Source organism: Pleuronectes platessa, chromosome 12 (assembly GCF_947347685.1).
Source record: "Pleuronectes platessa chromosome 12, fPlePla1.1, whole genome shotgun sequence".
NCBI lineage: Eukaryota > Metazoa > Chordata > Actinopteri > Pleuronectiformes > Pleuronectidae > Pleuronectes > Pleuronectes platessa.
Window position 1 is genome coordinate 18,767,006 of NC_070637.1, and position 12,565 is coordinate 18,779,570.

The following is a 12,565-nucleotide window of genomic DNA, read 5'->3' on the forward strand; positions in this document are numbered from 1 at the left end:
ATGGAAACGGGACTCAAGCAAATCTCACCACCCCATCCCGAGAAGACTCCTATTACCGTTCTTCCACTGGGAGCCGTTGACCTTAGAGCTTACTCTTTAAGGCCAATAACGGGCAGCTCTGTCAGGAATGGATTTAGGGGTTCCCACATCCAGGATTAACACCTTCTCAATTTAAGCTCTAATTAGTCCTGTGTGTCATCACAGGGGAAAAACAGTGATGAGGGAGTTGATAGAGGATGGATTGTTGAAATGAGGCAATGAGGGCACTTAAATTCTGAACTCCTGCGAAAGGGTCTAGGAGTTTCTCAGTGTGCTCCTCAGCCCCATTTTCTCTCCGTTTCTCACTCTAGTCTCACCCACTGTGAATATCAGCTGTCTCTAGATTTGGACACGTTTTTACCAGAGTGCAGGGCTGTAAAAAATACTCCATCATTGTTTAACTTGAGCAGAATAAAGACGCTGAATGTAGATGTTCGTTGTTGAAATGTTGCTGTATACTTTGAGGAATGTTACACTAATGTTATCATAGTAAAATGGTTTATAAAAGTTACAAGAGTGTAAAATTTGTTTTCCTCATTGAAGTGTGTTGTTCTGTTTGCTGGTCAACAACTTTAATATTTGGAATATTTGCAAAAATAACATTGTCCTGGTCACTGGAGGATGAATTCTTACCGTTTCTAACCTCCACCAAGGGGTTAACACTCGTCATCAGGATTATGCAAAAACTACACAACAAATTTCCATGAAACTTTCTTAAAAATGGCAAGTTAGGGATTTGTTTTGGACATTTTCCCAGTGAATACGTAATGGATCTTGATGGAAAAAATAAGGCATAGTTAGGGTTCTGATATCTAAGTGTGTGGCTCGAGGAAATTTCAGTGGATTAAGCTTTCTACTGAGTGCCGTTCTAGTTTTGTTTTATTTTGTATTTATTTTGCGTCCCATAAAGGTATAGATATCTGTGGTGCCCAGAAGATAAAGTAGTCTAATTAAATTAGTGATCTTGTGACTTTTCTTAAATAACTTGAAATACGGTACATAGCTGCTTCCATGGTTGTAGACTTACAATCTTGATAACAACATGATTTATTGTCGGCACAGCTATGCCCCATTTTTCTTCTGTGCATTAAAACTCTACATTTACTACTCAAATCTTGCTACTCGAGACCTGCACTGTTACACCTCTTGCGGTGATAGTTTTTACTGAAAAGAATAGAAAAAATCAAAAAAAACATGAGAAAAAAGAAAGCCGAAAAAAAGGCTATTCATTGAGTCGAGGAGAAGAATCATTTCATAGAATCCCTTCTGGTTCTGTGTCTTAATCAGTCTCCATAAAATGTGATATCATTAGTGAAGAGGCCTTTCAAACTTTGCCTTTGAACATTGAAGTGCCTGAAAATTACAGCCCTGGCCGTTGTGTCTTGTCAGTGAACATTCTGTAATTTCCATCTCATTGCCGCAGAATGAACACGAACAACATGAGACCGTGCTGCCATGCGAGCCAGTTCATTATGCCGCTCAAGATGAAATGCTTAAATGATGATTTATTATTTGAAATATTTTATCAGTTGAAGGAGCCTCTCCTTTAAACTTGCTTTTAATATCTTCACTTTTGCAAGAACATCGTAGTCGAGGTTGAACTACACAATGTCAGCAGCAGAATGAATGAATCAAAGGATTCATCAGGAGACTTTGAACGTGAGTAATTGTAAACCAGTGTGTTTGATGTTTCTGGAGGATCGCGCTCGTTATGAAAGGGAACCCCAGGCTCAGACCCAGTCTTACGGTTACACTTTATAAACTCTTAAAGATAATTGTGATGTCTTTCTCTTTGTCTGGGTGACTCACACTTCTTACTAATGAGATAAATGTCAGCACAGCCTCGAAGAATTACCATTCTTCCACTTCCTGCTGTTGATTTGATGTTGCAGGAGAAGTTCGATGCCATTCTGACTTCCAGGAACGGCTCTGTTGAGATGAGCTGTACTGGAATTCAGAGCCGCCTCATTCTCTATATCAGGCTCTTTGTTACTAAGGGAACAATGTAGGTGAAGCATGACTGAATGAGTGAGTGCATGTTTTAGATAATTAAAAGCCCATACAGTACTGTATTAAAAATCGCAGACATTAAACAAAATTATGTCTTATTGTCATAATCCTGTAACACAGGATAAAGAACTGAACAATAAGAAGAGAGCAAGCCAAGACAATACCAGCAGCATTTAAGTGGCTAATGGAGAGCCGCTCGTCGGGTAGCGGCATAGACGGATTATCATGACCATGGGCCCTGGACACAAACTCGCCACGGGCCCCTGTCTACACACGCAAACAGTGCGCGCGGAACGGCGGCTTCCCATTACGCACATAACACCGGGCAACACACAACCACACAAAAATAACTAATTTTAGGTCTGTTTTATTTGGCACGTGCCACGTACAGCACAATAAACATATTATGGGAGAGACAGCAAGCGCACAGCCAGTCCTCGCAGTATTATAGAGTAAAACACACCTTAATTAAAATATAGGCAACCATATGACACAAATCGTTAAAGTAATAAAGGCAACATGAATCAACATCAGTAAAGAGCCACAGCTAGGACCACACAAAACCACAGTGAGACTCACCTAAAACGTAGGCTTTTTCTTTGATGAGAAGTCCTTTATCAGATCATCAAAGTTCATGTCTCGAACGAGTTCGGACTCTATAGCCATGAGTGATAAACTGTTCAGGCGTCTCTGGGTCATTTTTGTCCTTAGTTCATTTTTTATTCTGGCCATTTGAGAGAATGACCGTTCTCCCTCGCAGTTTGTCACAGGAAGCGTCAGATACAGTCTTATGGCAATGTACACATTAGGAAATGTTGACTGTAATCCACAATCAAGTATTGTTTTCAGACATTTCGGTGGAGGCACATTCTGTCCGTCTGATCTGATGAAAGCTCTGAAGTGAATCAGTTCATTTCCAAGATTGCTGTCCAGGTCAGCGGGATAGGCAGAGGCAAGTGAGTTCGCTTTGTTTATTAACTCACAGTCAGGTGTGTTTTCCAGCATGAAAAGAACACCAAACAGATCACACAGGTGCTTGTATGCATCAATTCTGTGACTGAGACAGCTGACTAACTTATCGATAGCCACATTGAATGTTTCTATTTGGAATTTGCTTTTCCCATCAAATACCGCATCTTTTTCTGCGCTGTCATCCTCAAACCGTTTGCGCTTTCTGGTGCGCTGGAGGTCATATTTGTACGTCTGGCACACGCCTGGCACAGCTAAGGCTTCCCTTTCAAAGTCTGTGAAAAGACCTCTCTTTGCTAATACAAAATCACGCAGAGATTTAAGAAGGCGCACAGCTGTCATGAGGTCTATGTCGGCTTTTTGGAGCTGTAAACTTGTCAGTTGGAAACGAGCCAGAATTGTATTCCAGAAATTAGCCATGAACGCAGTTTCCAGTTTATTTAATTTTACAGCAAGTGTCCTGGCCTCACTTCGGGTGTCTCTTTTCTCAGTTTCATCTTCAGCTATGCTCTCCAATGCCTCCCTTATTTTAACATAGTTTTGCCAAAGAGCTTTAGTCGAGTCAGCTCGGCAGCTCCACCGAGTGTTTGACAGTGATTTTAATGTTAAGTCTATGTGAATATCAGAGTTCCGAAAAACTCGCTCCCACCTGTGAGTGGATCCTGCGCAAAATGTGTACAAGGATTGTAATAAATCAAAATACTGTCCCACTTCTAGACTGCTTCCCTCTATGCTGTTCACACCCACTAAATTTAGAGAATGCGCAGCACAAGGCACATAGTGGATTAATGGGTTTTTTTGCTTCAAATGTGCCTGCAGTCCATTGTACCGGCCCGACATGTTGCTGGCATTATCGAATGATTGGCCTCTACAGTTAGATAAATCCAGCCCAAGATTCTCCACCATGGCAGTCACACAATCTGCTAGACTTTGGCCTGTATGGCTCTGAATTGGCTCAAATGCCAGGAAACGCTCCACTATGTTACCTTGCTTGCTAACAAATCTGAAGATAAATGTTAACTGATCAACATGAGAGAGGTCGGGAGTGGAATCTACAATGACAGAGAAATACTTTGCATCACGGAGCTCTTCTGCAATTACTTGCCTGGTTTTTTCTCCCATCATGTCAATAAACTCTTCACATATTGTTGACGACAAATATGAGACGCTCCCTCTGCCCTTCTGGCCATATGTTTTTATATGCTCTGCCAGAAATGGGTCAAATTGGGATATTAACCCTCATATTCCCAAATAGTTGCCGTTATTTGGCGATCCAATGAGCTCGTCATTCCCTCTGAATGCCAGTCCTCTTTCTCCTAAAAACTTGATCACTGCCACCACACGTCGGAGAACATCCTTCCAATATTCCCTCGCATCCGAAGTTTGTTTTATCAGCGCTGAGTCGATTGCGCCAGATCCACTCATCCTCTGCATCAGTGTCAGCATGTTGGACATATGGACTGGGCTCCTCTCATGTTCTGAAATGCGATGTGGATGTTTCCAGTCGCAAAAACCGTCCACAAATGCATTTTTTGTTGCCCCAAAAATTTTGCAGGCAAAGCAAAAGACATGTCCAGTTGATGGTGAATACACCAACCATTCACGTGGTGCTAGTTGACCATTTGGCAGGCGACTGCACATCATGTCATTAGTTAATGAACGAACCCGACCACCTAGTCCACAGTCTCTCGTCGATGCAGGATATTTCCTTCGTCTGTTGTGAAATGAAGAGGGCCCTCTTTCAATAAGAACACTCTTTACTTTGCCACTGAATATATTTCCCCACAGCGCAGGATCAGTAACAGTTTCACACCAGGAGTCTTCATCATCATCCCTCTGCTGTACCGCACTCTCAGGTTCGTTCCCGGCCGCCAATATCTCATCCACTGGCGATGTGACAGGACTTAGCTCGGTCTGACCTGTCTCGGCCGCCACCGCCAGGCTGCTGTCCGCCGTAGTAATGCTAGTGCTAGCATTGTCCGCTGCAGTTGTGGTACTGACACCGCTGCTGTCAGTACCATCACCTTGCCTCACTTTTCTGGTGAAAAATGAGGAGATGGACGGAATTTGCTGCAACAAAGAGACATCTTTGGCTTCTTTTTCTTTCCTTTGCTTTCTTTTAGCTGCTCCACTCAGCGCTCGATTCTCCATTTTGAAAACGCATTGTACGTTTGACCTCCAGCGTGCGTACGTCATTGTGTCATCACACATTTAATCTTATAATTTCTCAAAAATTCTAATTATTTTATTATCATACTACATTTTCAAAACCATATCCATTCCAATATATATTTTTTTATTCTTTTCTTTTATTTTTTTCACTAAAAAAAAAAAAAACTCTGAAGGCCAAGGGCCCCTATTGGCTCTGGGGCCCTGGGCACACGCCCACTTTGCCCATGCGGTAATCCGTCTATGGGTAGCGGTGTCAACATTCAGTCTTTTCTTGGTCCCAGTGGTACTTTTCCTTAAGGGTACTTAAAATATGCTCTGTGTCACACTCAATTTCCAATTTGTGGGCAGATTATTCCACTGTTCTGCTGTACTGAAGAGAAATACAGAGCCCAATAGGCTAGTGAATTAAAGAAGGGCATGAAATATCTCAAGCTATAAGTGGCTATTATTGTCTCCTTGCAGTGAGGAAACTATTCCATACCTTTAACTATAAAACTCAGTAGAACTGCACACATTCATATCAGTTTTCTGAATATAATTAAGTTTCTTCCATCGAAACCCATGCATTATTCTTTGGAAAATCAGTGAAAATAGAAATGAAAAAAAGAATACACAAACTCCCTGATTTGGATCTGCAAAAATGTAATGCATTCATGGAAGTTTGGTTGAAATAGGTCCAGTAGTTTTTGCGTGATCTTGCTTACAAACAAAGACAAAGGGACAGAGCTGAGAAGATCACCTCCTCAGCGGAGGCCACCATGTTCTAATGACCTCTTAGTGTATGTGGTTGATTTTTCCACTGTCTTTTTCAAATGTTCAGGATCAGGGTGTGTTTCTGAATGGTTCATCCACTGCTCTATCAAAGTACCAAAGACCCCTTTTCTCAGATGGTAAGGGGGTTACAATTTCATTTCGAAAGCTCAAATCAGCCAAACATTAGCTTTTGTTCTTACACATACAAAAGAATGAATATAAAAGCACAGAATTTACCTTCAAGTGACGATAATGCTAAAAGAGGTCATTGTGCTTTGGCCAAAAATTTCCCAACACATTATGTTTAACATCTTGTTTAACAATCTGTGTCCACAAATATTTTTTTTGTTTATTGGTTTTTATGCTAAACTAACTGGCTGTAGGCTGACACTTTATATTTTACAGACAGGCATTGACAGTGGTTTCAACCTTCTATTCCAAGTCTAAGGAAGTTTATCTAACAAAATATTGAATTTTCCGTAAGTTTAAAGGCTTGCCATAAATATATGAACATTTTAGAATGTTAAACAATCAATAACCCGACAATAACCAAGAGTTTTGTATTTGTAATGTGCAATTTTTGTTAATTTAAATGTGTACTAGGTGAATCAAACCTCTTTTGAAGCCTTTCTCAACAGACATTTCAGTAAAGATTTTACACAAGTAGAAAAAAACACAGAAGTTTCCCTTATTGTGTATATCTTGTGTCTTTGATAGGTTCAGAAAATCTAACAAGCATTTACATGAAAGATCAAACCTGTCCACAATGATAACAACACCTATTTCTCATCTATGCAGTGGTGTCATACACCTAGAGCTCGGATCAATACCTTGTCTTTTTGGGATCAATATGTACGATCAGTATAATGGGCACTCCCACAAATGGTTTTGGGTTATATCCAGATTTCAAATCAAATCCAGCTGCAACAGCTGGACTCCCCTCCGCTGTGTGATCCTTGTCAGCATTTTTTAAAAGACATTCGTCCTTCATCTTGAGGTTTCTTTGCTTCTTCAGTAAATCACTATTGGCAGAGATTTATCTTTTGAGGGCATCCGCAGATACATCTCAGGGATTTGATTAGAGGCTGGGGGGGCTGGGATATACGTATGCAGTGCAGGTATTGAATATCAATCTCCACCATTACCGAATCCATAATCAGGATTTTATTGTCTGATCCGCTGTTAATAAAGGTCGGTTCTCTGTTATGAGAATCTGAAAAGTCACGTCTCCAGAGCCCCGTTGTGTTTCCCTGTATTTACATTTGACCTCAGTTGAAAGCTGTTGAGACCAGACCTGTGTGGTTCAGAGCGAGTCTGGTCTAAGAGGTCCTCTGGCTGTTTGCAGCATGAAACATCTGACTTTGATAATGTTTGATACAGGCATCGGACAGTGTTAGAATTTAATATTCAGAAAGCATCAACTCCATAAAACCAATCTTCAACCAATTCACCTGTTGTCTCCTTCCTTTGGCTGCTTTTCAGAAATTGATTTTGCTCCAATCTTGATAATAGAAAACTCTTTTAGTCTGTTTATTTATACATTTTTTTGCCAAAATGTCAAAAACTCTGCTGCTCCTGCTTCTCAAATGTGAATATTTCTGTTTTTGTTTAACTGATCGGTGTGTGAAAAGTCAATACAATTACAAAAATGTGTATTTTAAAGGCATCGTCTACTTCTTCAGGAAACTTCTGCTTCTTTCTTTTTATAGGCCAATGATTTAATAGGCCGAATCATCATCGACTTCAGTTAATAGCACTTTACCAAACTAATTTGAAAGTGAAACTAATATTGACAAAGTAATCTGACCATTTGATCTATTTAGCGGCTTTTCTGGAGCTCTCGATCAAATCCTATAAATTCACAAGAAGACAGAGTTTTCCAAGATGTCATGGAACAAGAGTTAAATATTTTGCGAGCACTTTCTGGACTTTTCATTAATATTGCTCTAAAAGTTGAGTTATAAAGTTTATTCTTGATCTCTGAAACAGCCTATAATAAGAAATATGACATTAAGTAGCATTTTGTGATTAGATTATTTACTTATTTCTAATGTCAGGAGGGAACTTTTATACTAAATTGAAGTAAATGTTTTTATTTTTCTCCAAAGAAAATCTTTGACATCTGAAATTGTACCTACTCTTCTACCATTTGAATGGTGGTGGGGTAAAACACTGATGACTGCTCTGATATGGGGTCAATTAGTTTTGAGCCGACTCTGAGTAAAGGTTAGGTAAACACTGAATAAGTTAGACACAGCTGTCAGCATTAACATATCGACATCAACAACCCTTTTTCTTTTCCATCAACTACACATTATGTTCGTTTATATGCAAATGTTATTTAATTCTATTCAGTTTGCAGGATGTTTCATTACCTTCAGGTTAACCGTCTTGCTGTCTCTGAACACCTCGCCTATGGATTAGCACGTCCTTCCTCCGCCTGCTTTAACCTTGCTTACATCCTTTACTCTCTGTTGCATCTTAAGAGAGGGACTCAGTGGTTGCGTCGCTGATTGAACAGACACCGTATAATGTGGGAATGCAAAGCAGCATATTCTGTTTCTACTACAGGCTAAGAGAAATGCAAATGACGCTGCACAAATGCATCTTTCAACATGCACACAGTTCCCGCGCTTTAATCAAGACATGTTCACCTTTTCCTATCAAAAAAAATTGCAAATAAATGTTAAAGTCCTCAGGAAATCACTGCAGTGCAGCAGGTAACGTGCTGTATACATAACGAGGTCGATATTTGACCTGAGCTCAACAGTGCCCTCCGTTTGACAGAAGTAATTGCAGCTCATTGTGTTTGTTTATAGTGTTGTGTCAAACATTTCCCTGCTGAGCAAAGTGAACCTTAGGTCCTGTTTGAATTCACATTACCAACCGGATAATTAGCAGTGGAGCTCACGCTAGGGATGGAATGCAAAAATGGCAGGAAGAAAAAAAACGTCGATGTCAGATCTTCAAAATTTGAGAAGGATTTAAAAGTGATCGGGTTTGTGAGGCTATTTTAAGAGAGACTGTGGGGAAAGATGTCGTCAGCTGCCAAGTAGAACTTTTTTTTTTTTTACGACCCGCAGCCGAGGCTCCCTTGTGTCCAATATGGGGATATACAACTGTGGTTGGCTTAGCAATCAAGATACTCTCCAGAAAACAAATGGCATTAACCCAGTTTTAGTTTGAATTTCAAAGACTCCCAAAGAGGAGGAAGCCCACGAGAATGATCCTGAACGTCATACGTCTTTGCTGTTTGAAGGCGATGCCTCTTTTCAGGGTACAGCAATGACTGGGTTTTGAGGGGAGCAATGACAGATGTAGCTCAAAAACCTTCTGTACAAGTTATACTGAGGCAAAAACATATTTGATTTACACACTAAAGGGGTCAGTGTGCTTCAAACCAAAATGCTTGTCGTATTTTTAAATGATTGAGGCTGGGAGGGCGCTACTCGAACAATATATAGTGGAACCTTTCAGACTCAATCCAAATACGCACTAGACATTTGTTGGGCTTTCAAATAGGAAGAATGCAGCAGTAGAGTCACAGAGTTAGACACATTCAAGAATACAGGAAACATGTCTGTAGCATTCAGGTGAGCGGGGGTGCGGGACATGATGCAACACATCCACACCAATCAATTCTCAAAAAGCTCCGGAATCTTGATCTTTCTTAGTTGACATCTTTGTCTGCATCTTCTATCTATGTGCATGACATCTCTTGTTCATCCTGAGATATGTGTATTCTTTTTGGGGGGTTTACACTTTTTCATGGGGTGCTTAACGTGTTGGACATTCAGTTCAGGAAAGTGTTCGGCGTAACTGACCCAGACATTTGTGTTCTCATTTACAGCCTGTATGGAAAATTTAAGGAAAACGTCCAGACTTGTTTACCCACTTCATGCCAGAGATGAGAAATTATGCAGAATTTGAACTTTGCTCTGCAATTTCTTTACCGTCACACTTTTTTTCATTGCTTCCCATGTGAACAAACAACTGTGGCTTTTCAGAACAGCTCTAAGCAGCGTTTTCCCTCAGATGTGGTTCGGAGGACATGTCTTTTGAGCGAGTTTGTTTGTCAGGCACAGTCTCCTCCCTGAATCGGTTTCGTTTAATTAGCCCAAGCTCATTCAGTATCTGGGAGATCTAAATGAAGTGCGAAGGACACCACTGGAAGTGCAGAAGTCTTTTATTAACAAGATGTCTGCCTCACTTTTCTTTTTACGGCCCCTATTTAATGGCACTTTAGCCTCAGCCTGTGGTCTCAGTCATGCTGCTCAGTCTGCCTAACGCGGTTTTCATGCACCACTAAAACCAACAAACCACCGACGGCACATGTTCAAATACCCCATTAAATGTAGGAGGTCCCTTTTATGCCCTTGTTAGTTTATCATGCACTGTGGATAAATGGAGAGTCAGGGCCACGCTGAGAGGACTGGACAAACTGCCTTTACAGGCTGTTTGAAGTTGTTAGAAAGGCAGTGGTTGTGGTGGCGGCGCTGGAGTCGTGGCTGGATCTCATCTTCAAAGAAAGGAAACATCAGAGTGCTTAAAAAATGAAGGCATCTCCAGCCAGAGAGAAGGGTAAACAAAACGTGTAGTATCAGTGTGGTGCTGCGTCTCAGTGTACCACTGAACTCTCATTCTCCCCTGTGTGATGACACACATGCACATGCAGACACTGATGCTCTCCGTGCATCTGGGGGATTAGGGAACAGGCTCCGTCTGGAGATGCACAGCAAACAGCGGCTCGACCGCTCTGTGTTGTTCTCTGGTGATAGTAGGAGTGTGGAAACCTCAAACCACCTCTCCCCTCTTCCACTTCCCGTGCGCTCCAGCTCCACTGCTCCTCTCCGTGTGTAACAGTTATTGGGCTTCACAGGATGCCTGCTGGGCATGCTACAGTACAGACATGCTGAGTAGGACCGTGGGAGTGGGGACAGCCTCAGCTGTGTGTTGGGAGAAGCAGAGAGAGAGACGCTGAGGGCGCAGAGGGAGTTGTGGCTGCAATTCCCACATTCAGCTTGAAGCTAGAGACCGAAGATACAACTGTTTCCCTCTATATGTGGTTTGATATGCAATAATATGAAAACTTTTTTGTTTTTCTTTGCTGTTACAGATCATTATGTAAAAACAGATGCTTGGAATAATTTCGTAATCGTACATAAATACATTTTTAAAAGAAAAGATGCATTTTACCCAATTTAGCTATGAGCTATTTCTTTATTTGTTATCCCTGGTATTCAATTTGCAGTTATCAACTCCACAAAAGAGGATTATGTTATGTTGATCTGATTTTCATGAAACTTGTTTCCGACATAGGCCAAGAAAGAACCCATAAAGAAAAAACTGAATCTCAGATTTCACAGGGAAAAATCTTGCCTCTTGATAATCTGGTATATTAAGGGGACTCATATATATGAGTGATGGCAATTTGGTGCAGTTTGACTGAAAGGTTTTTTATTAAGAGCCTACTGAGTTCCATTCTAGCTGATTATACATCAATGTTAACTTCTATTAATTATTCTTAGTCGAGGACGTTTAATCTTTGTGACATGACACAGTCACTTTAGCAGCACTGACACTGGACTGACAATTTGCCAGATTTGCCAATTGACAAAATTACAAGAAATATGAGCCTTATTTCAAAGGCTCAAATGTCAGCTCTCTCCTCTGTGTTTGATGTTAGTGCAGCCTGCATGCTAATAGATTTAAATTTGACTTCAGTAAGAGATCAAGAGTTTAGTAAAATGATCAGTGGTTAAAAGTGGAAAGGAGAAGGAAACAGAGGGAAGCAGCAGACTGCGATGGTCGCGTCTGACCTCCAACACACTAAACAAAAGAGGCAGAAGCAAAAATGCAGGAATGGAAAAGACATTTTCATAGCGCAGGTTGTTTTTTTAAACTCTGTTCCTGTCTGGACATATCATAAAGTTCCTTATGAACTTGGAGAGAGCATCTATTATGGATGCTCTGTCTGTGGCTGTGGTCCTATTGCAGCAGCCCTTTGGGGGATAGCACGTCTCCTCACAGGAACCAGAGTGAGCTTTTACCCTTCCTCAGCAGCACAGTGCACAATCTTTAATAGTGCTCTGTCGTGTTTCTGAAGCTCCCCTGTCTTTGTTGCACGGTTTCTTCTCTGTATGAAACATTATTGTAGCGCTTGAATTATTGAGGACATTACAGGACTGTTTTGTCATTGTTTTTCAGGCTATTTTGACCAAATCCACTGAATCTGTGAATTGTGTGTGTGTGTGTTGTTGGATTTAGTCGTTCGTTCAAATGAATCTGTGCTGATGATCCTCTGACAGGTAGTCCAGACCAGGCCGAACAGGGAGGGGAGGCAAACAAACAGGAACGCCGTGGGACCACCGTACCGCTGCTGCTGAAGGGGAAGGAGCGCAGACCTCTCAGCCTGCTTACACCCGGGGTAAATACTCACAAGGTCACTCAGCAGCACCACCAGCTTATTGGCAACTGCAGCCTCAGCCAAATACAGATGTCGGACTCTCAGTTTGACATAACCACAGTGTAGGATTTCCTCCCATGTTGCCTGCTCCTCCCATTGCTGGATTTTCCTTTAGTCGGGACTTTCCACTCCTCAGCTCTATTTATCCTCTCTGTT

At 41.2% G+C, this 12,565-nt stretch overlaps 1 protein-coding gene across 1 annotated transcript in view; it reads left to right on the forward strand.

Moving 5' to 3' along the window:
• The window catches only part of adam12b (ADAM metallopeptidase domain 12b), an 87,431-nt gene that overhangs the window by 8,592 nt on the left and 66,274 nt on the right, over nt 1-12,565 (forward strand). Inside the window, exons 2-3 of the mRNA XM_053437023.1 lie at nt 8,195-8,202; nt 12,275-12,370. Coding sequence (XP_053292998.1) covers nt 8,195-8,202; nt 12,275-12,370 — 104 coding nt within the window. The remainder of the gene's footprint in view (nt 1-8,194; nt 8,203-12,274; nt 12,371-12,565) is intronic.